The 24,394-nt window shown below is 36.3% G+C and overlaps 1 protein-coding gene across 4 annotated transcripts in view; it reads right to left on the minus strand.

The window, feature by feature from the left end:
- Positions 1–24,394, minus strand: part of USP6NL (USP6 N-terminal like) — a 188,198-nt gene that overhangs the window by 52,271 nt on the left and 111,533 nt on the right. For all 4 annotated transcript variants that reach the window (XM_037143516.2, XM_053665807.1, XM_037143514.2 and 1 more), the window contains 3 exons: positions 22,824–22,891; positions 20,393–20,475; positions 11,223–11,262 (listed from right to left, as the gene is read on the minus strand). In XM_037143516.2, coding sequence (XP_036999411.2) covers positions 11,223–11,262; positions 20,393–20,475; positions 22,824–22,891 — 191 coding nt within the window. The remainder of the gene's footprint in view (positions 1–11,222; positions 11,263–20,392; positions 20,476–22,823; positions 22,892–24,394) is intronic.

A 24,394-nucleotide genomic window follows, 5' to 3' on the forward strand; every position in this document is an offset into this window, starting at 1 on the left:
GAGAAAATAAGAAGACTCTGGGACATCTCCAAAAGTGCCACCATCTGAATCATAGGGATGTCAGAAGGAAAAGAGGAACAACAAGAAATTGAAAACTTATTTAAAAAAATAATGAAAGAAATCTTCCCTATTTGGCGAAGGAAATAGACATACAAGTCTAGGAAGCACAGAGAGTCCCAAACAAGATGGACACAAAAAGGACAATACCAAGTCAAATCATAATTAAAATGCTAAAGGTTATTAAAGATAAAGAAAGAATCTTAAAAGTGGCTAGAGAAAAGCAGAGTTACCTACAAAGGAGGTCCCATAAGACTATCACCTGATTTCTCAAAAGAAACTTTGCAGGCAAGAAGGGACTGGCAATAAGTATTCAAAGTGATGAAAAGCAAGAACCTACAACCAATATTACTCTATCCAGCAAAGCTATCATTTAGAATGAAAGGGCAGAAAAAGTGCTTCCCATAGAAGGTAAACCTAAAGGAGTTCATCATCACCAACCCTTACTATATGACATGTTAAAGGGACTTATTTAAGAAAAAGACCGAAACTATAAACAACAAAATGATATCAAACTCACAACTATCCACAAATGAATCTAAAAACAAAAACAAACTAAGCAAACAACTAAAACAGGAACAGAATCACAGAAATGGAGATCACATGGAAGGTTATCAGCTGGTTGTAGGAAGGGGGAGAATGTGGGAAAAGGTGCAGGGATTAAGAAGCATAATTGGTAGGTACAAAATAGACAGGGGGATGTTAAGAATGGTATAGGAAATAGAGAATCCAAAGAACTTATATGCACGACCCAGGGACATGAACTAAGGCAGGAGGATTGCTGGAAGGAAGAGGGGCACTGGGCAGAGGTGGACAAAGGGGGAAAAGTTGGGACAACTGTAATAGCATAATCAATAAAATATACTTTAAACCAAAAAAACGGAAAAACTCCTTAATTACTTCTTAACTCTTTATAAAAATTTTGGGTTTTTCATAATAAAAGATGATCATTTGTGAGCAAATGTTATTCTGTTATAAATTCCATATTTCAAAAGACCAAGCATAGTCTTCATTAGATTATTAGTGATAAAGTGTTGCAGATGGTTCCGGAAATATGTTTAAATTTAAAACTCAGTGGGGCACTGAAATCTAATTAATGATTCTGCTAAATGTGACTTTAGAGAAGGCCAAGCTATGAAAAATTAAGATCGATCTAAGCTGCCATTTGGTATTTTTTTGTTCTCTGCACTTCCTCCTCTGACTTCTTCAAAGCATAATTCTCTTCTCCAACAACAGGAAAGCACCAAATAATTCAAGCTAACCCAAGAGTATAATAACACACTTTGCCAGGAACAATCCTGCTGAGATCTAGCCTATCTTTTGCTATCTTTCATTTTTATGACTATAAATGATCAATTAATCACTTTAAGAAGTAGTTATTCTTTTTTGTAATGGCACTCTTTTGTATTCTAATTCTTATTATATATATATAGATTATTTTAAATGCTACATATTCTCACATACAAGGACAAAACACACACACACACAATTTTAAGAACAATCAAGCATGCTTTTATTTCCCCTGCAGCAAAAAATAAAAATAGTGTCCCCTGGAAAAAGTTCACAGGCTACTGGATTTTAAAATTATATATCAGTAGTTGAATCAGGTTTAAATATTAATTCCATGATACTGTCAGTTCAACTACACTAGACTTGAATGCATATGAATGTCTCCCCCACACTCATAAATCTACAACTCATGGATAAAATATACTTTATCACAAAACGTGCTAAGCTGACTATTCCAGAATTTATTCTAAAGTAAGCAGTAACTGAAAACCATGGGGCAGGTGAGAAATTAAGTGCTCTAGAAAAACAGGCTGAGGAAATATATCTTGCCATGGTCTACATAACACCAATACAAAGTAGAATATAACAGCAAGTTAGAATCTCAACCTACAAGTTCGGCAAATACTTGAAACTCAACCTACCCAAAACGATTTCCCTTACCATATTGCTATTACTCCTCTCTTCCCTATCCTAAATTAACAGCATCACTACCCACTAAGTCAAACAAATGAGAACCTGAAGTTGTTTTCAGTCCTCATTTCACCTTCCTTCCCATACCCAAACTACACGCTACTGGTCCCATCCACATCTCTTGTTTCCATCATGCCCTCTGCCCTAGCCCAGGCAATCCTAATTCCTAGATGAAAGCAGTAAGTCCTCACGGGTAGCCCCATCTTCAAAAAATTGTGTTGGCCTCCATACTGCCACCACAATTTTTAAAATGTGTCTCAATTTAAAACCCTTCAATGACCACCCATTCATCATCTACAAAAAAATGTTCACACTTCCACTTGGATGGATTTTCACACTATGGCCCCAACTCATCTTCCTGCTACTTTTATGATTTAGCCACCTTGAACTATTTGTCATTCCCAATATAATATATATTTTCATGCCTCTTTGACCAATGTTGCCAATTCACCTGCCTGTGATAGTCTGCCTCATCATCATTTGGCAAAACCCTATGCATCCTCTCATGACCAGTCCAAGGTTTGGAACCTTTCCCAAATGTCTACAGGTTCCAAACAAAATGAACTGGTTTCCTTAGCATTTCATGGCAGGGACTAAGGACCCAGTTGGCCTGGGTCAAATCTGAATTCTGTCTTTTCCTATCTGTTTTGTCTGGGGGCAAGTATCTTAGTTTTCTTATCTATAAAATGAGAAGTGTTATGATTATTGCTATAGCACCTAACACCTGTGTTTTAGCTGTCTGAAATACCCAACACATATTAGTAATATTAAAGTGCGAACTCCTTGAGTACAGGAACCATATCATATATTCCCTTCCTTCTTTCATCACCTAAAACAAAGATTGGTATATAAGAAACACTAAATAAACATTTTAAAGTTAAATATAATTTACATGAGAAAAGACAAGAAAACAGCACTATGTAGCAATTAATAGCATTCTGTGGACTTGGAGATAGAGGGGATATGGAAAATGAATACCCATGGGTATATCAAAATCATAAATGGTTTTTAAAACCTCACCCGAGGATATGTTTACTGATGAGAGAGAGAGAGATGTGATGTGAGAGAGAAACACTGCTCGGTTGCCTCCCATTTGCACCCCAACCGGGGATAGAACCTGCAAGCTAGGTAATGTGTCCTGCCAGGAAACCAAACACACAACCTTTTGGTGCATAGGATTACACTCCAACCTACTGAGCCACCAGCCAGGGCCAAATCACACATAATTTTCACAGCAGTTTAATCACTGTAATATAGAACTAACCAGAAGTGAATTATAACAGTATCTGTTACGTAGTGTAATGACAGAAATCTTTCATTCCATCATGTTGGCAAAACTACTGATGGTAGACGTCTATACAAAAATGATATAAAATAACTGTTAACTTTATACACAGACATCTTACTCTTATTTTTCCCAATTTTTTGAAATACTTCAAACCTATAGAAAACTTGGAAGAACAGTATACCATATACTTACATATGCTTCACCAAAATCCACTAATTATTACATTTTGCCTGATTTAATCTACTATATTGGGGTAGGTTTATTTTGACTGATCTATTAGAAAATCACAGACATCATGAACACTTCATCTCCCAAATTTCTAGTATGTATCACCTCAGGGGAAAAAAAAACTTTACCACATATAAAAAGTGTATCACTACCACACCCCCCAAAATTAAAATTGGTTTTAAAGGTAAATAATTACCTTTATTATTACCTAATAAACAGTTCACATACCAAATTCCCAATTTGTCCCAAAAGTGTTCTTTATAGCTGTTTGTCTTTGGGTTGGATGGGAAGGGAGATTCAGAATCTAGTTGTGATCATGCATCTTTACTAGCATAGCTCCTTACTCCCCTTCACTCTAGAACAGTCCCCTGTCCTTTTTGTCATGAAAGTGATATTTTTGAAAAGTTCAGGCCACGTTATCTAGATTTTTCTGATCGTTTCTCCTATATTTTGGCAAGAATATGCCAAAATATAATTGACATTTATGAAAAGTCCAGGCCACATTATCTAGATTTTTCTGATCGTTTATCCTATATTTTGGCAGGAATATGACACAGGACATGTGTCCTTCCCATGACATCATATCCAGAGACATTATCATGTTGATTTGTACTATCATCAATAATGTAACATTTGACCCTTTAAGTGGTATTTGCCTAACTTCTCCATTCACTAATAGAGAACTTCCCTGTTGTAACTGATAAGTAATATGTGTGATGTGCTTTGAGACAATATAGACAATCTGTTCCTTAACAACTGTATTCAGTGTTCTTATTATGCACTGAAAATCCCTGTCTGAATTAATTCTGATTCTGATGGTGGTAAAATAATGTTTGGTCTTTCTTTTAATTCTATGATTCCTTCTGTATGATTAACTGATGTTTTTCTAATAAAAAAGTTTTTTTCCTTCCTAGCTCCTCCACACTTTTTAATATCACTATGGTACAAAGGATTATTTTATCAATGTGTTATAATCCATTATGACCATCACTCTTTTTCAAGTTAAAATTGTCCCAAATCTAGCTAATCCTCTCTTAGTTGGTTGGAGATTTCTCCCTTCTGGTAGATGCTTTAGACATACCCTATCTGGAACAAACAATTCAGGCTCATTTTATACATTTTCTACCTAGACCTACACCAGCCATTTCTTTAAGAAACAGTGTTTCTTTTTGACAGGGAATGGTATTGAAAAACTAAGATCTGGGTACCAGATGTGCTCTCCATGGCAATTTTTAAAATCATATAGGAGACCATAGTATAAGAAAATTCTACTCCCCTTGTTACAGAACAAAAGGGCACACATACACAGCCAATGGGGGGGGGGGGTCACAACATACTGTTATGGAAAGGATCCCCTACTGAGCTCAATTGTTCGTAGCCAGATAGGAAAGACATCTCTCAATGCCAGAGATTTGTGAAAAGGAAAGGAAATGTTTAAAGCTACACAGACTTAAAGTAGTAACCTAATTTCTTCATTAAAATATCAAAGTCCTATTTATACCATCAAAAAAACCAAGATCACCTTTAAAACTAAACAACAAAACAAACAAGCAAGCAGAAAAAAAAACAAAAAAGAACAAAAAAACAAAGACACTGAAAAGAGAACAAGGGGATATGACCAGAGGGGAGAAGGAAGGGAAGTAGGGGAAAAAGGGGGAGGGATTGGGAGAAAAAAATAGGAAGGACACAGGGAAAAAAGGAAGGGGGGGAGGCTGGGATGGGAAAAATAGACAAAAAACTGTACTTGAAAAATAACTAAATAAAATTAAAAAAAAAATATCAAAGTCCTTTAGGATACCCACAGAGCGTTCTTCTTCCCCTGCCCTAATTTAGGTACCCTAACTCCGGAAAAGAAGCAAACGTCAGTGTCAGTGCCCATGGCAACCATCAGCTATGTTGTCGTCGTCCAGGCAGGATCTCTAATTAATCCAAAGCCATGTGGCACCTTCTCATGGCCTACTGGCAAGAGTTCTTTTACCCTTCCAGGCAATATATCTCTCCTGCTTCCCAGGCCACGTGGCCAAAGGGAGCACCCCAAAGCCGCAAGGTCCTCTTCTACCAAAGCTACAGGGGTCCCCACTCTGGCCAAAACATCATGGTTCTTCTTTCTACCAGAGCTGCGGGAATCTTCAGTCTGGCCAAACTGCGTGGATCTCTCCTCTCCTCCAAAGCTGCAGAGAGTAGTGGGGGCGGATTGCCACTCTGCCAAAGCTGAGTGGCAATTCTCTGCTAAAGCCGAATGGTGATTCTCTCTACCCCAGCTGCCAGGGTCCCCATTCTGCCAGAAGTGCGTGGCTCTCTCTTTGCACTGCTACAGCCTCGTGGTTCTCTCCCCTACCAAAGCTGCACATGGTTCTCCCTTCACCTAAGCTGTGGAGAGGGGGTGGTCGCCACTCTGCCAAAGCAGAGTGGCGGTCCTCTGCTAAAGCCACATGGTGATTCTTTCTACCCAAGCTGCAGGGGTCCCCACTCTGCCAGAAGCACATGTCTCTCCCCCTGCACTGCCACATTCGCTGCCTCTCCAGCAGAGCTGCGAGGAAGTCTCCACTCTGCCAAAGCCACGTGTCTCTCTCAATGGCTGCCGAGTCTGGGTTTAATGCCCATGCCGATCTTCCTCTGCAGCCCCATTTCTGACTCCTCCTACAATCGGCTATACTTGCCAGCACTCCCATATCCTTCCAGCTTTACTGGGCTGCCATCATGAGTCTGGGCAGGCATCTCCAAGTTTTCACGCAGGCACTGTAAACAGGGGACCTGCCTCCCAGTTGCATCTTGGGTGGAAGTCACTCCCTTCTCCCTGGCTCAAAGTATGGCCATAGCTATTCAACATATCTATGTAACCAGTTAAAGGTTATATAGATATGTTAAGTGACCATGCCAGAAGTTAGCTGCAAAGCTGTTGCTATGCAAAACAGTTCTCAATGGCCCTGCTCCATTTGTCCCTTCCCCCAACTCACACCTGAGGGGGAAGGGGTGAGGACATCTTATATGTCTTTCTAATATTTCCTGGACACCTTGAGTTCTGGGCCCCATTCCAAATCCCTTTTTGGGGCCCCCTCTTGGCTGCACCCTGTTACACCCTGAGGATACTAGAACATTATCAAAAGGAAAATGATGCAGAGATCTTTAATCTCCACCCTGTATTCTCCAGTACTTCACCATTATCTTTACTGACCACAACAAAAGGGTACATTGTTGTATCCTTCCCCCTCCCCAAGGGCTGTTTTCAGCAAAGGACTAAACTTACACTTGAAGTAAGTGTGCAATCTGATATGCCATTATCTTAAATTTCTGTCCCCTCTGGGTCACGACTGCCCCCTCCTATTTGGGCAAGTAAGGTGTAAGGACTAAAGCTGGAACAAATATGTTCTATGTTACTTCTCAACCTCCAGTGGCCTGAGACTATATTTTAATCATATGCAAGGCCTATAAGTACTTAGCAACTGTTGATTACCCACAAAGTATTAATTTCTCTTCTATCTGGCCCAAGGCTCCTCCCACTATTAACATGATTAATAATCCAGATAGTAAAGGCTAAACACACACAATGCACAGATGGATATCAAATAGCCTGCTCTTCTAGAATAAGAAATCTTGGAACTTTAATGAAGGTTAAGTCTTCAGATGCTCTTTTTGTCTCCTATTTGGGTATTAGGATGCCCGACAGAAGATCAAACTGACCAGAGTCACGCACAGCTGCACCTCACCAGCAGAGGTCAGGAGAGGACAAGGAGAAGAAAAGTTTTGTGTTTTGAGAGAACAACATTGAGAAGTCTATCATATATTTTGAGTAAGATCTCAAACCACATAAAATTAAAAGTTTTGAAAGATATGAATAGGCTTAAATATTTTGTAAGCCATGTAAAATATCGCTCTACATAAAGAAACAGATGAATGCATAAAAATGCATAGTTTTACATACCCTTTCCTCCTTATTAAAAACATCAATAAGCTCAAAGAAACAATATAATCCATTATTAATATTGTTCTCTGCAGAGTAAACATAATAAGTGTGTTTATATGTTTAAATGACTACATGGAAGAATCCAAAGCACTTCACAAATATCAACATAATCTTCTTATGAGGGATTGCCTACTACTATCCTTATTTTAAACACTGAATCGCCTCTATAATACACTGGTAAATCTGAAACTAAAGCCATGATTACTTGACTATGCTTTAGTGTACAACTTTCCAAATGGCATTAACTGCATGCTTTAAGTGTAAAGATTAATAAACACTTTAGATTTCAGCAAGGCTATCATTTCCATTGATTTTATTCAAGTCATACATGCAGAATTTTTTTATTACTTTTCTAGAAATGGCAGAGTTGGCCATTAAGACTAGGCAGTTACTGAAGAATACATAAACTAAACTTAGACCAAAAACATTTGAGGAAATCCTGATAAACTAAAAAGTTTCTAGCCTTATACTGCTCTGCTTGTGTCTGAAGTTCTCATTCTACTTTAAAGAAGCCAAAACTGTAAAAAGGCAGGTCATGCAATATGAGTGCAGTTTATGTACAAAAGGCATAATGGAATCTCAATCACCAGCCTCAGAACCCTGCTCCTCTCTCAATAAAAGACTAACAAATGAATATAAAATTACATCTTAAATTATTAAGGTATGCATAGGTCATTTTTTAGTGATTTGTAATTATACCAAACTCCTGAGATTAAAGCACGAATTAATTACAAGCTTGACTACCTTAAGTAGAAGGTCTTTTACCCAACACAAATATCTTTTAAAAACCAAATAAAGTATTTTTTAAAACCTCCCTAAAGTATGCATTTTCTACTAACTTTTGTCTTATATTTCTCCTTTTCTTTACTGTCATATTTTTTAAATCATCTACATCACTGGCCTAGACCTTTGGACTTTCTAGACCAGAAAATTATTTTAAAGGGGGAGGTACATAGGTGTTGAAGAGAGAAATCCATATTGAGTTGCCAGGTTTCTATTTTGCCAAATACGGATATCTTTTGTGATAAGATACCTTCTAACTCTTCTCTCCCAGATTTCTCAAATACAGGACATTTAACATTTGAAGGAACAATCTCAGCCAGTCTTTAAATCAACCTATTTATTACAAAGCAGTCATTACATCCATTTGGTCATTCATTCAGCCACCACTTACTGCACACATACTAATATACTATGTGCACTGTTGTGGGTTCTGGAGAGACAGCAATGAATAAAGCAGATTTTTTAAAAATCCTCAAAGAGATTACATTCTAGTGAGGAAACACACCCACACAAAATAAGTAAAATATTTAGCATGTGAAATAATAAATGTTAAGGAGAAAAATAAAGGCAGAAGGAAAGAATTAGTATTATGGAGGACAGTTCCCAATTTTAGAAATGATGGCCAGGGAGGATATTTTTATGAAGGTGATATTCCTAGGGTATCCACCCCAAAGCCCGTGGGCTGCATGCAGCCCAGGATGGCTAAGAATGCAGACCAACACAAAATCATAAATATACTTAAAACCTTTTTTGTTGCTCACCAGTTTTCATTAGTGTTTCTGTATTTAATGCATGGCCCAAGATAACTTTTTTTTTCCAGTGTGGCCCAGAGACGCCAGAAGGTTGGACACCTATGAAGTCAGGGGATGAGACTTCTCACCATCAGGGGAAAGAGCACCCACACCAAGAAAGGAAGCAGCCAGTGCAGAAAGCCTCATAGAAGAAATATGGTGGGCATGCTCAAAAAGCACTAAGGGGGCCAGTGAGTGAGCAAGAAAAGGCAGCAGGAGGTGAAGTGAGAGCCTAACACAAGCCAGGTCACACCAGACCTTGCAGGTCATTCTAAGGACTTTCCCTCTTAGTGTGTTTCAATTAGAGAATGACACGATCTTACTTATTTTAAAATAATCTTTCTGGTTCTTTTGGTGAATAGACAGACTCTGGGGAGAAAGGGGGATGATGGCAGAAGCAGAAGCTGGAAGCTCCAGAAGAGAGATTGCAGTGGAGCAGGTGGCAGAAGTAAAGCAAGTGATCAGATTCTGAATGTGATTTGAAGGCAGAACTCCCAGAACTGCTAAGAGATGAAATGTGGGGTAAGAAAAAGTCAAAGATAACTCAGAAGTTTTTATTTTATTCATTCATTCATTCATTCACTCATTCATTGCTTTCAGAGAAAAAGGAAGGGAGAAAGGAAGAAAGAAACGTCGATTGTTTGCTTCGAAGACATGAGTGTGGTGAGAAACAATGAAACAGTGGTGGGATCAGTGCAGTCCAAGAATCAGTGAAATCACGGCACTAGACAAGAGAAGACTAGTCATAAAGTGGAAACAAATCCTGATGGTCCCACTTCGAAGTGGACTGGTAAAAGTTTACCAGAGGCAGAATTTAGAAATTGTTCCTTTTTATCACTCCCTTTTCATTCATTCCTTAGCCACAGATCTGCTTTCCCCACTGTCAACACTACCATTTCATTTCACTAATATTGCAGTACTATGCTGCCAAAAGCCATCAATAATCTCCCATGTGTTGCCTCACTTGACCTTCCTTTAGTCACTGGGCAGACAGTAAGCATCTCAAAGGCAGAAACTATGTCTTATTTGGTCCAAATATCTAGGCAGTACCTGGTCCAGTGCTATGCAAGAACACAGCTATCAAAAAAAAAAAAAAAAGGAGGAAGAAGAAGAAAGAAGAAATAAATTGCCAAACATCAAGGTATGATACTGAGAAAATCAGGAAGTCACAAGAGAATTCTAATGTAGGCAGTGCCTATGGGGAACTCTATGTAAAATGGCAATTTTGTCTATATCTCAAAGTTATGCTACAGTTTTTATTTTGGGGAAATTTTGACTTTAGAACAGTTTACTCAACTATTTTTCAAATTCCAATTCTAATTTTATCTCCATTTTCTGAAACTCAGCTTCCTTCCTCAACAAACATAAACTGAGAACAATCCTAATTATTAGCCTCCATCTTTTTTTACAATTCACTTTTTGTTACAGGGGGGAAAACAGAGAAGGGAAGGGAGAGCCTGACCAGCTTTAAAACATTCAGTCCCTAGTTCTCAACTATGGAACCAGATCCCTAGCCGAGTATAATGAAGAAAGTGGAAACTCTGCATTACCAAAGGATGGCAGGTTTACTATATATAAGACTTCTCTAATTCTTAAAAAGTTAATATCTTAATTTGACTACAGCAAAATGTGTTGTTGTTTTTGGGAAAGTTGATTAAAACCTCATGCAATAGCTATGCTGCAAAGAGCTATGGTCTGTAATAGTGCTCTATTAGCCACAGAATGCATTAGAATGACTTGTGAGACATTTTACAAATTATACACCCAGCCTCCTGCCCACGGAGTCTGACTTAACAGACTGAGGTGGGTCCCAAGCAACTATGCTCTTTCAAAGCTCTGCATTAGGAAGCACTCCTGGACTGGGAACTACCTGTCTAGAAATCAAATCTTCTATGATAACTGATGCCTTTCCTTTTCTCAAATATCTTCCAGAAGTCCCATCAAATCTCCTAAAATTATTTCATCATTAATCTAATTTCTTCCTAACAGTGATATACTTAGGATCAAATATTAAGAATGACCATACCATGAATATATAAGATGGCACTCAAAACCAGAAAGGTGGTAGTTTTTATTCCTCTAATAAACACAATTCACCAGTAACTCTAAGTAAATGCAGAGCTGGCCTTACCCGTTCCATGGCTGCATTATGATATGGGAGCTCCTCCTCACTGCAGAGAAAAAAAAACAGTATGTGTCAAACAGCTGAAATCAAAGCAAACTTTAAAAAAATTATAAGCCAACAGGTACACGTAATGCACAATCTTTTATTTGTCATCCCAAAAGTTATATAGCTCCTATTCCACCAAATTCTATATAAAACAATTAGCTATCTACAACCACAATGTCCCCTATCTTTACATTTCTAGACCAGCACTGTCCAATAAAGCAATCTCTAGGTATGTGTGGCTATTTAGTTTTAAATAAAAATTAATAAAATTAAAAATTCAGTTATTCATTCTCATTAGCCACAGTTCAAATACATGATAATTCTGCCAAAAGCTACCATGTTGAACAGTGCAGATATAGAAAGAACATTTCCACCAATGCATAAAGTTCTCCTGGACAGCACCGCTCTAGACTAGGAACCATCGGCAACCTTCTCCTATAAAGGCAAACATGTAAATAGTAAATACTTTAGGCTTTATAGACCATACAATCTTTTTCATAATTACTCATCTCTGATGTTGTATTGTAGAACAGACACAGGCAAAATGTAAATTAAGTGTGGTTTTGTTCCCATAAAACTTTTACATAAACAGGTAAACTGGGTTTGGCTTGCAGGCCACAGTTCACCAACCTGTACTCTAGACAATCATCTCCTCTTTCTGGCTCAAACCATGGCCTATAATAAATGACTGTTTAAAAGACATTGTATAGAAAAATAAAACTGTCTCCAACAGATTTATGAATTAAAAAGAAAAATTTTTTTTGTAAATAAGGAAATCTACATTTGTGAAAACTTCAATGAGGATGATTTTTTTAATGTACAATAAAAGATGAAATCCACTTTTATAACATGGTAATTCTGTGATATCACCTCTGATATAAAACACTCTGAGACTCTTATATTCACTGTCAAAAATATAAAAATATGTGCCATCCATAAACAAAGTTACATGCTTTGAGTTTTTATCTTAGTAGTGTTGATGTTTTGGCAATAATATGTTAATATTCTTGCCTTAGTTTCCCTTGACATCAAATAATACCTCTTTTCAGAGTGCAAAACATTTGTATTTAAGAGTCTAGTATTTTCAGGACACTCTTTGCTACTTTGATGAGTTCTTAGGTGAACCATGAAGCTACAACTGACCCAAAAAAAGTATAATATTTAAAAGAGATCTTAGAGAGATAAACCAAACCCTCATTTCATAGATAAGGAAACTAACATTTTCACTTAGTCACACTCAGCCTAATGTGGAGACGTTCAGCAATCTCTAACCCAGTGAGTTCAACAAGATCAACAAGATCTTTAGATTATTTTAGGAGTATATGAAAAGGCTGAAAAATCAATTCTCAAGAGGACAAGAAACTTAGAGGATTAAATATAAAAAGTCTTTAGTTGTTTTTTCTACTGTAAAGTGAATACTCTACTGAATGTGACACCCTGATTTTTTTTATAGCTTTCATTATGCTCTTAGTCTAAATTTCCCTGCTAATTTGTAATCCTGATTACTAGGGCCTATGATGTATGCATGATACAGGATATAATTTCTGGTTTAAAAGTGTACCTATCCATTCTTTATTTACTGGCAGAAGAGGGCTTGTTGACACCTCTAAAATGTACTTCCTAGGTAATTAGTCAGCAGTGACGCCTTGAAAGAACATCTGGCACCCTTTGAACACACCAAGAATGAAATTTCTGGGGTTAGTAAGCTACCCTAGGCAAGATGAACCTTTTGTACAGCTGATTTGAGCTGATCCTGACAACTATTTATTTAAACATCTCTAACTGCAAATGAAGTGCCAGCTATGGCTGCCTATCACAGAAGTTCTTTGAAGTTGCTGGGTGCATTTCTTTGGTGTCATCCTATTTACTAAACAATGCTGACAGACCTATTCCCAACCCTGACTCAGAACCAAGTGTTGCACTTATCTGTAGAATGATAGGGCTACATGGTCTGTGTTTGGCAGATCTCACAGAACCAGCTGCTTTCTGAAATTCAAGATGAGATATGACTGCACACAGCAGCCCACTCTACCTTAACTTCAAATCATGCTATTGAAATCCTGGGAGACAGGAATGTCAGAATATACATACACAACCATGGTCAGCCTTAGGCAAAATCCAGGAGTACACAAACCTAGTCTTAAAATTTTATCTGACCCATCATTTTATGTAATCCTTTGCCCTGTCAAAACTCTATCTGGATGTGGTTGTCTATCCAGTCCCCATCATGAACCCCAAACCATTACTGAATTCCTCCTATCCAAGCATTTTTAATGTGTATTTTAAAATTTATTTATTTAAATATTAAGACAAAATTGACATAACAGTGTATTAGTTTTAGTCCATAATATAATGATTTTATATATGTATACATATTGCAAAATGATTATATTAAGTTTATTAAACATCCACCAGCGTACGTTTAACATTTTTAAAAATTTTTTCCTTGTGATGAAAACTTTTAAGATCTACTCCCTTAGCAACTTTCAAACATGTAATACAGCACTGTTAACTATAGTCACTGAGCTGCACATTAGATCCAGGACTTATACCTAGTTTATACTTATTGACCTCCTTTACCCATTGCCCCCACCCTCCAGCCCTTCCTTTGGCAACTATGTATTTGTTCTCTGTATCTAATGAATTTGTTGTTTGTTTGTTTAAGATTCCACATATAAGCAACACCATACAGTATTTGTCTTTCTAGGTTTGACTTATGTCACTTAATACTGTAAAGACATATCATAAACATATACAACATTTTCTTTTCCATTCATCCATAGATGTACACTTACAGTGTTGCCATGTCTTGGCTATTGTAAATTATGCTGCAAAGAACATAGGGGTACAAACATCTTTTCAAGATAGTGATCTGATTTCTATTAGATAAATATCCAGAAGTGGAACTGCTAAATAATATGGTAGTTCTATCTTTAATTTTTTGAGGAGCCTCCATATTGTTTTCCATAGTAGTTGCAATTTACATTCTCACCAGCAGTGCAGAAAGGTTCCCTTTTTTTCCACATCCTCCCCAATACTTGTCCGTTCTTTTTTTTATTATTATTCTAAACTGGTATGAGGTGTTATCTTGCTGTGGTTTTAATTTGCATTTCCCTGATGATTAGTGATGCTGAGCACCTTTCCCTACACCTGTTGCTCATCTGGGTGTCTTCTTTGGAAAAATGTTTATTTGGAGCCTCTGTCCACTTTTAAATCAAATTGTTAAGTTGGGTTTTTTTTTTTTTTTGGCTATTGAGTTTTATGAGTTCTTTAGATAGTCCGGTCATTAACCTCTTAGCAAATACACAATTTATAAATATTTTCTCTGATTTGATAGACTGGTTTTTCATTTTGTTGATGGGTTCTTTTGCTGTGCAGAAACTTTTCCATTTGATATAGTCCCACTTGTTTATTTCCGCTTTTGTTGCCTTTGCTTTTGGTGCCAAATCCAAAACAATCATAACTAAGACCAATGTAAGAAGTTTACTACCTATGTTTTCTTCTAGAAATTTTATGATTTCAGGTGTTATACTCAGTCTTTAATCCATTTTGAGTTGATTTTTGTGTATAATGTAAGATAGTGGTTCAATTTCATTCTTTTACATGCAGCTGCCCAGTTTTTCCAACATCACTTATTAAAGAAACTATCCTTTCCCCATTGTTTATTCCTGCTTCCTTTGTTATAAATTAATTTACCATATATATGTGCATTTATTTCTAGGTCCTCAATTCTATTCCACTGATCCATATGTCTGTTTTTATATCAATACCATACAGTTTTAATTACTACAGCTTTGCAATATAGTTTGACACTAGGAAGTGTGATGCCTCCAGCCTTGTTCTTCTTGCACAAAATTGCTTTGGAAATTTAGAGTTTTTTGTGCTTATATACAAATTTTAGGACTGTTTATTCTATTTCCATAAAACAAGCCACTGATATTTTGATAGGGATTGCTTTGAATCTGTACATTGCTAGTGGTAGAACAGACATTATAATAATATTAAGTCTTCTAATCCATGAGCATAAACCATCATCCCATTTATTTGTATCTTCTTCCACTTCTATATCAATGTCCCATACTTTTCAGAGTATATAGATCTATTACTTCTTTAGTTAAATTGACTCGTAAGTATTTTATTCTTTTTGATGCAATTATAAATGAAATTGTTCTCTTAATTTCTCTTTCTGATAGTTTGTTACTAGTATACAGAAACACTATTTTTTTTTTGTATATTGAGTTTGTATCCTGCATCTTCACTGATTTTATTAGTTCTAATACACTTTTATCTTCTTTTTGGTGGAGTCTTTAAGGTTTCTATGTATAAGATCATATTACCTGCAAATAGAGACAGTTTTCTTCTGATTTGGATATCTTTTTTTTTTCTTGCCTTATTGCTCTGGCTAGGACTTTCAGAAGTCTTAGCCAGAGTTTTACTGAACAAAAGTGGTGAGAGTGGTCATCCCTGTCTTACTTCTGATCTGCAAGGAAAAGCTTTCAGTTTTTTTCCCATTGAGAATGATCTTAATTGTGCACTTGTCATATATGGCCTTTAATATGTTGAGATACATTCCTTCTCTACCCACTTTGTTTAGTTTTCATGAATGTATGTTGAATTCTGTAATAAATCTTGAGACTTCATTGACTGATGATAGAGCTCAAGAATGTGGTCAAGTTTTCCTACGTGCACTTTCTTGCATATTACTTCATACTCCAAAACTTTTTATACAAAATCTTCTGTGCATAACACTCACCTCCAAAAAACTATTTCTCGTCAAATTTCTATATCGGAATACATTAATTTCCACAGCCTTCCAAAAAAACCCCCAAGGGAATGCTGCTCTAATAAGCACCACACAATGCCTAAAATACACCTGTAAAGCACTGCACCAGCCTCAGGCACAGGTGCTGGCACATTGGAGGAATACACTAACATTGCTAGATGAATGTACAAAGGGAAGGATAAACACATGCCTGCATGCACATATGCATCTTTACCTTACCACCTAAAAACTCTTCATGTAGGAAAATAAAAGGACCACAATATGTGTGAGATGAGTATTCTTTTAGATCAGGAAACCACAGACGACCATGGATCAAATCCAGCCACTGCCCGTTTTTGTAAATGAAGTTTTACTAGAATACTGCCACACTCTGTTTTGTCTGTGGTTGTTTTCATGCTATAAGGGTAGAGTTCAATGGCTGTGAAGAAGGGTCCATAAAGCTAAAAAAATCTAATATTTGGCTCTTTACAGAAAATGATTGCCTCCCTCTGCTTTAGAAAACAAAGGTTTGTCCTCTAAGAGAAAGAAGCACCTAGAAGTGGGTCAAAGAAAGCACCATGCTGACAGTAGGAAGCAATGCTTCACAGAAATACGGTAAGTAAAAATGGCAATGACAATGTCATCTGTGATGTCATCTGTGAAAAGAGAGAGACCTTAACTGGATATATTTTTTCATCTGCTATTAAATTTAGAATTACTAATTAGAGCACATGTATCTACCATTTTAATAGCTTAGATGAAATATTTCTATAACTTAAGATAAACTTTCATTTTAACAACTTAAGTTAACTTGTCAAAATCAGTTAAGTTGAATATACTGACCAAATTTTATTTCTATTTTTGTAGTAAATTTTGTCTAAATTTACATTACTCTAGTCAAAATTATTAGATGAATAGAGTTTTCAAGCCCTTGTCATCAAAAGATTATTATTTAAAAACAAAACGACCTTTATTCTGGTTTTCAAGTATTTATAGTTTTGGTAAACCACAATATGCTAATTTTATAAATATATATATTTTGATAAGGGGTTGAAAACCTGAAGCTTGGTATTAATTTTATCTTTATTTTTGGTACAATTTCCTTCTACTTCTTCTATTAATAACTTGTGACCTAAAAGCATTATCTATCTTTATCCAAATACCAAGCATTCTTTGTTGAGCGCAGTCAGTCACACTGGCTATTTTTGATAAAAATGTTTAAACTTCTCTAACGTTTTAAAGAAGCTCAATCCCTCCATTCTCTAAAGCAGTGCGACCACTGGCACACGGCCTGGGGACAGCTCCGTTTCTGAGTACTTAACAAAGACATTCCTGCGCCAGTGTCAAGCCAAGCAGGTTTGGCAACAGTTTTCATATTTATTGTGAAATCTGTTATAGAACCAAGTTAGTCCTGTACTACGTTTGTTAATTACTGTCATCCTTCTTTATATATTATAACAAGTAATTTAACTTAACTAAAACTATAATTAGATATGAAGTCAGCAGCCTTCAGTGAAGGCAACGAATTTGGTTTTTGCCATTGCATTTTACTGACATTGACACTTACAATCCAATTTCACTGGAGAACCAAACAAAAATTGCAAAGCACTAAGGAGAAAAAAATACTGTATCAAGGTGTGACAGGGAGCAATACTGAAACACCTAGGCCACGTGACTTTATTCAACAGCAGAGAAAAACTCCAATCTACAGTGACAAGCAATAAAAGCCACCAGAAATGACCTCTGGAGAAAGTGATTTACTGAAATTAGACAGACATTATAACAAAAATAAATGATTTCAGTGAAATTTAATAAAGCCTAACATTACACTAAAATCCATTTCTATGTTTCATTATTCTCATTTGATTTCAGCTGCTTGCCTTAGGACAGCATCAAGGAGTAAATAAAAAGAAAATCTAGTACGATAGGTAGTATGAGAACTCGTATCAATCAGCTTCATTTCTAAAGAAGTGGAGAGCTTTGCTCTCTGGGCATTAACTCAGTACACGTGATCATTTCGAACAGTATCCCTCTCATTAGGCACTCTTTTTGTCCCCTTTTTCTTTCTAGGCATTTCAAAGCCTTCTACTGGGTTTCTTTTATTAAAAGTAAGGGAGAGCAGTAACAGGCAGTGTAATACAGCAGTTCAGAACACAGCTCTGCTGTAGGCTGCCAAGGTCCACACGCCAGAGCTGACACTGTCAGCACAACCTAGGCAAGCTGCATGACCTCTTTGTGCTTCATTTTCATCTAAAAAACTGATTTTTTAAAAAAGAATACATATCCCAAAGAGTTTTTGAGAGAAATAAATGAATTAGTCCATGTAAAGAGCATAAAACAGTGCCTGTTACACTGTACATGCTCAATAAATATTAACTGATGTTATTAAGTAAATGGACTGACTTTTTCCCCCGTTAGTGCCAAATGGACCTCAACACAGAGGGTAAAAACAAGCACAAAATAACTGAGTGTGATTTTTAGTTGTCAAGCACAGCCTAGGCTCTTGGGCCAGTAACTTGCTCATATTGTTTCAAGCAAAGAGAAAAAAAGTTTAGGTAATTACTAGATCCTTCTGGAATGCAGTTTTTTTCCTGTGTGTTTTGTACCATATTAGACCATTTCATGATTAACACATCTTTTAGAATAGTTCACCGCCACCAGAAACACTGTGGAGGTCAAAATCAGCTGAGTTGTGTTCCACCTGCTACACCAAAATCTGGGATAGACCCCAGAAATCTATTTTTAAAAAACAAACAGTCCCTAGCTGACTAGTGTGGGATCCACTGCTCCTAACAGAGCTAAATGCTCAAGCTGTCTTCAAAACTCTACTCACATACCTCAGATCTGCACATTAACCCACAGAAATGTATACACATTTCCTGCCACATTTGTGGCCAAGCTTGATTTCCTTAACTTTAAAAAAAAGTGGAAGTGGGAAGGGGTTAATTTAAGAACATTATTTTAATCATAGTTAAATACTGCTCTGCTAATCTGTTGAAGTTCAAAGTCTTCTAATTATAATTACTCAGGAGAACATTTTGGGTATGCTAATGTCATTAATTATAAAAATAACACTTTTGCATAGTATTCCATTATTTTATGTCTTCAAATCTTCCTCTACATTGTAAGGTATGTAAAGCAGTCAATGATTGCTGTTTTACACATGAGGCACGAAATGGTTAACTAAGCCAGTGAAGCCCCAGGAAAAGCATATATTCTCTAACTTAAAGTACTGTTTCTGTCTGTCTGCTTGTTTTACCCTGAGAAAAACATCAGACAACCAAATACTATCTAAATCCTAGAAACATGACAAAAGGAGAAAACAGTTCTGAGTACTATAAGTTACTGCTCTGAACTATATAAGAAATAGTTAGTATTTTCCCCTCAATTTGAATCATGTGTCATAAAATAAAAATCTCTGGCTTTTTCCTATTTATAATAAAAAGACTGAAAAATACATTTGAATGAGAAATTAATCACTGAACTGTATGGAACCAAACCAACTATAGAAATGAACAGAAGTCTCCAGCCCACAGGAATCTGACTAAACAATGCCAGAACCAGAACAGGTAGTAGATTCACATCATTTACAGTATGTTTTTAAGAGTCAAAATCCCTTTAACCACTTTATCGTGGTCTAGACCTCTCTCAACTCTTTACATAACATACTCAGGATAAATGCAATTAATTTGGAAAAGCAATAATATAAATACATTTACAACTATAAGGAAGATATATCACGGAATTTTTTATCACTCAATTTTAGGCTGCATAAAACTAAAAGTTCTAAATGCTCATTATTTTAAAAATGCATTTACATAAAGTGACATTTTATAATTATTCTTGAAATACAAATTGTTATGCTTTCCATTTAATTCTGTTAAATTATTAATGCAACTCATTTATTGCACTTAATGTTCTTACAAAAATATAACAAATATGTATTAAAGATTGTGTTCTTACAAAATACTTGAATTTCAATCACAGAGGTTAAAAATGTCAGGAATTTAGTAACAAAAGTATGTTGCAACTCTTGGACTCTTATTCACAGCATGCTATTAAAAATAAATAAAATCACCCTGGCTGGGTGGCTCAGTTGGTTGGAGCACCATCTCATACACCAAAAGGCTGTGGGTTTGATTCCTACTCAGGGTACAAGCCTAGGTTGCGGGTTCAAGCCCTAGTCAGGGCATGCATGGGAGACAACCAACCAATCAATGTTTCTCTCTCACATTGATGTTTCTCTCTCTCTCTCAAATCAATAAATATATCCTCAGGTAAGGATTTAAAAAACAAAATAACGTAAATGTAACAGGTGTCCGCAGAAGCATTATAATAAAAAAGTTAGCTTTCGATTCATGCAACTTACTGTAAAAAGCCAAATCTATCTGTGACTTTGTAAACAAGGTAATCAGCATCTTCCCAAGGTTCAATCTCTGCACCCTCTCGTCCCTGTAACAGTGAACAAAGAAGGGTGTTATTGGAAACCTGTAAAATTAAATAATTTTTTAAATATAAAGACCAAAAAAAGGAGAGCCATTTTTATATATGAACAGTAAATGAGGCACTATCCACCTTAGCTAACTTCAAAATATACATATATTGATATTTTTGGCAATATCATCACTATTTTCTAGGTACATACTTTGGAAGATACCATATGTCAGCAGTAGCTGACCTGTAGTGAAGCTTTGCTCAGACTTGGGTACTTGGGTACCTGTTGTTCCTGTGACTACCTGGGAAGGAGGGAGCAAAGGAGAAAAAGAAAGTCACTCAAGAACAACCTGTCAAACTTTAAATTTTTTGAGTGAACATGTCTTAGAAAAAAAAAGTATTTCTTGTCTTTTCATCCAAACTTCTCAGAAGAGTGAGCTATCTCCCTTGTCTCTCTGCTTCTTTACTTCACAGATGCATCATGTATCATGAAATGATTCCTGCCAAGGCCAAAAACGATCTACCATTGTTAAAACCAGTGGGTACTTTTTAGTCCTTTTCAAATGCACTTTTTTTGAAGCACAATAGAAAGTGCTGCTTCTCACTTTCTATTCCTCAGCCTACATGACATCACCTCCCTTGGTTATCCTCATCCCTTTCCAGCTTTTCTTTTGGTGTCTTTTTCACAGTATCTCTTAACTGCCTGCATGTCTAGACCTCTATCCTCAGCCACTGCTGTCCCATTCTACCCTTGAGGCTGTTAACTTGCACTGTCAGTGTAGAAACCCCAAATGTAACTGTCTATCCGGGGGTGTCCAACCTTTTGGGATCTCTGGGCTACAATGGAAGAAGAAGAGTTGTCTTGGGCCACACATTAAATACACAAACACTAACGAAAACAAAAAAAATTCATAATGTTTTAAGTACATTTAGGATTTTGTTTTGGGCTTCATTCACAGCCATCCTGGGCCACATGAGGCCTACAGGCTGTGGAGTGGACACCCTTGGACTAAGCCCTCAAATTTCAGACTCAATACCCAACTGTCTTGTAAACCCGTCCATTCAAATATATTTTATAACTGTCTGCTCATGTGTTCTCCAAGTAAGTGGTGAGCATCTTGTGGGCAAAAACAGCTCTAACTCATGTGTGCAGTGTGAATCCCTAGGGCCTAGCACAATGCCTTCCTAGCCTGGTCACTAAGTGTTAGTTGCATGGGAAAAAAAAAGCATGTAAGGATGAATGACTGACAGTTCTATTGGTTTTAAATTAGTTAAGCAGTTAAATAAATTAATTAGGTTTTTCATGGACTACCCAAAACCTAATCATAGTAATGGGAAACTGTGTCTGATGTTCCAAATGACCACTTAAAAACAAATCCTGGGAACACAGCCATTGAGCTGAGCACTGCCTGTATGCCTCCCTGGAAGCAGGGCACCGTCCAGACGGCTTTCTCTAATTTGATGCTCCTGTTGTTCTCACAATAATGAAAAATAACAGATATGAAATTACATGCAAGTGATATAAATATAAAACATGACATTTATAAATCACTGCTGCAACTCACAGACCTCAAGAGGTTAGGAAATAATGAGACATGTAAATCACCAACAATCATGACTTCCTAGGGCATTAAAAACCAGATTTCATAAGTAATTTAAGGATACAATGTTAATAGAGAGTACATACACATGTATAATTTAAATTTCAGATCCAGGGTAAATTTTTAATAGCACATACAAGTTATGAATAAAGTGAGTATTTAATTGTGTATACTAACTTACTGAAATATTTATTGAATATCTAGTATGAATCAGGAACCTTTCTAGAGGTTTACACTACAAGAGTAAAGCAAACAAAAGAAATTTGTACCCTCAGAGAATTTATATTCTAGGAGTGAGAACAGTCAACAAAAAAAGTATAATATATAGACTGTTATGTAATAAGTGCTGTGGTGAAAAATAAATAAAAGAAGGGGATACAGAATGCCAAGGGCAGAGGAAGAGTATTAAAGAGTGTGTTCAGAAATTTCATGAAGGTGGCATCTGAGTAAAATCTGAAAGAGGTAAGGCGATAAGGCACAAGGATAGCTAGGATCTGTATGTTCTAGGCAGAAGAAACAGCTAGCCCAAAGACCCTGAGTCAGGCGCAAGCCTGGTGTGTTGGAAGAACTGCAAGAGACTAGAGAGGCTGGAGCAGTGGCAAGGAAGGAGAGAACTTTTAGAGATGAAGTCAGAGAAAAAAAGATGACTTCAATGGTCACATGAAGTAAACAGACTGGTAGTGTAATTATGCTCTCCTAAAAGGAAATCTATTTCTATTTATGTTTTTTCTCAATAAAACTTAAAGAGTAAATATGAATACTTACTCTGTCATATTTAGCAACAATTTCAGCTCGCTCCTGGGCAAGTTTGAGTGCTACATCCTGGTCTGAATCTGTGGAAAGATCAAATTTAGATGAACTGTCACTTAAAAAATCATAAGTTATTTAATCATAAAACTAAGACAAAGCAGATCCAAATAAAATAATACACATACAACTAAAAATGACAAACCAGCAAAAATCAAATAAACTTAAAAGGATGAATTAAGTATCTGTACAACCTTGAAATATCAACATGTGTAGCATTTCAATATTATATATAATATTCAAAAGAAATTAACTTTGTTAACATGGCATTAACTTGTGGGACATGATAAATTTTATCACTCAGAAATCAATTTTGGATCTAATTTCAGAGAAGTAAGTATTAGAGGAGAAACTGAAACTAAAAGCTCTAAGTTTTCAATGAAATACATTTGGGTAGATGATGAGAAGAACACTCAAGAAGGCTTTTAAAAATTAAGGAAATTTACCCACCCAAAAAAAGTGCTCTTACATGATGACAAAAACAATCATTTCTTCATTTAGCCTCTTAGGCCCCTTTTACCAATAGCCTCAAATAATTTCCAGTTTTACTCTCCTACCTATCCCACACCTTTCTTTATTACCACCACGTATCTATAAAAACACAAATATGATAACAAAAGTAAAGCTCATAACATAAAACAGTATGAATATGATTACATATCCCAATTACCATAAATAAAAATAAAAGACCAACAATAGACTATATAAATGGCACCTCTGATCAAGAAAAAGGACAAGTATTCCACTGGAAGACTGAGTCAAGATCATGAGCAAGAAAGTAACAAGAGCAGAGACAACTATGTTTGTATTCTTACTAAGTGTCTGGCAGATAGTAAAAACTCCCAGGCAGGAGACACTACTTTAAGGAGCACTTTACAACAATAGTCTAAGGTAGGTATTATATTAAGCCTATTGCACAGATGAAAAAAATGAGGTTTAGAGATTTGAACTAACTTATCTTAGGTCTCAATGCTAGTCAATAGCAAAGCCAGCATTCAAATCCAGTCAGTCTTGACTCCATATAAGCATTACTTTATTAAAATGATTACTAAAGGCACAAAAAAAGGACTTCCAGTTAAAGATGGCAGATGGAACACACATATCCATTCCTCCTAAAACCACACTAAAATGACAATAGAGGGCTTCTTTAAAATCCCTCCCTCAAAGGCTCAGCAAATAGTAATTCCTGAGGGAAGGGTGGGGTTAAAAGAGTTGAAGGGATGTGCAGGTGTGTAGCAGAGATTGAGTGCACAGAAGAAAACCAAATCAGGAAACCAACAGATGATACCTAAAGCTACAGAATCAGGAAGTGGCAATAGAGGGCATTATCTCACACTACAAGGAAGTAAACAGAAAATGAAGCAGCCCTACGGGAGATGGCAGTAAGGAGGGAGGAATATGGAAGTCGGCTAGTTTTCAAAATAAGTCTTACAGACTGCTGAATCTTTAAACTAAGTATAGCTCTGATAAAAATAAAATCTAAAATTAAAAGCCAAGACATGAGGGGGAAAATCAAAGTCATTAAAAGC

This window comes from Artibeus jamaicensis, unplaced genomic scaffold (genome assembly GCF_021234435.1).
Source record: "Artibeus jamaicensis isolate MK-2021 breed Jamaican fruit bat unplaced genomic scaffold, CSHL_Jam_final contig_426, whole genome shotgun sequence".
Classification (NCBI taxonomy): Eukaryota; Metazoa; Chordata; class Mammalia; order Chiroptera; family Phyllostomidae; genus Artibeus; species Artibeus jamaicensis.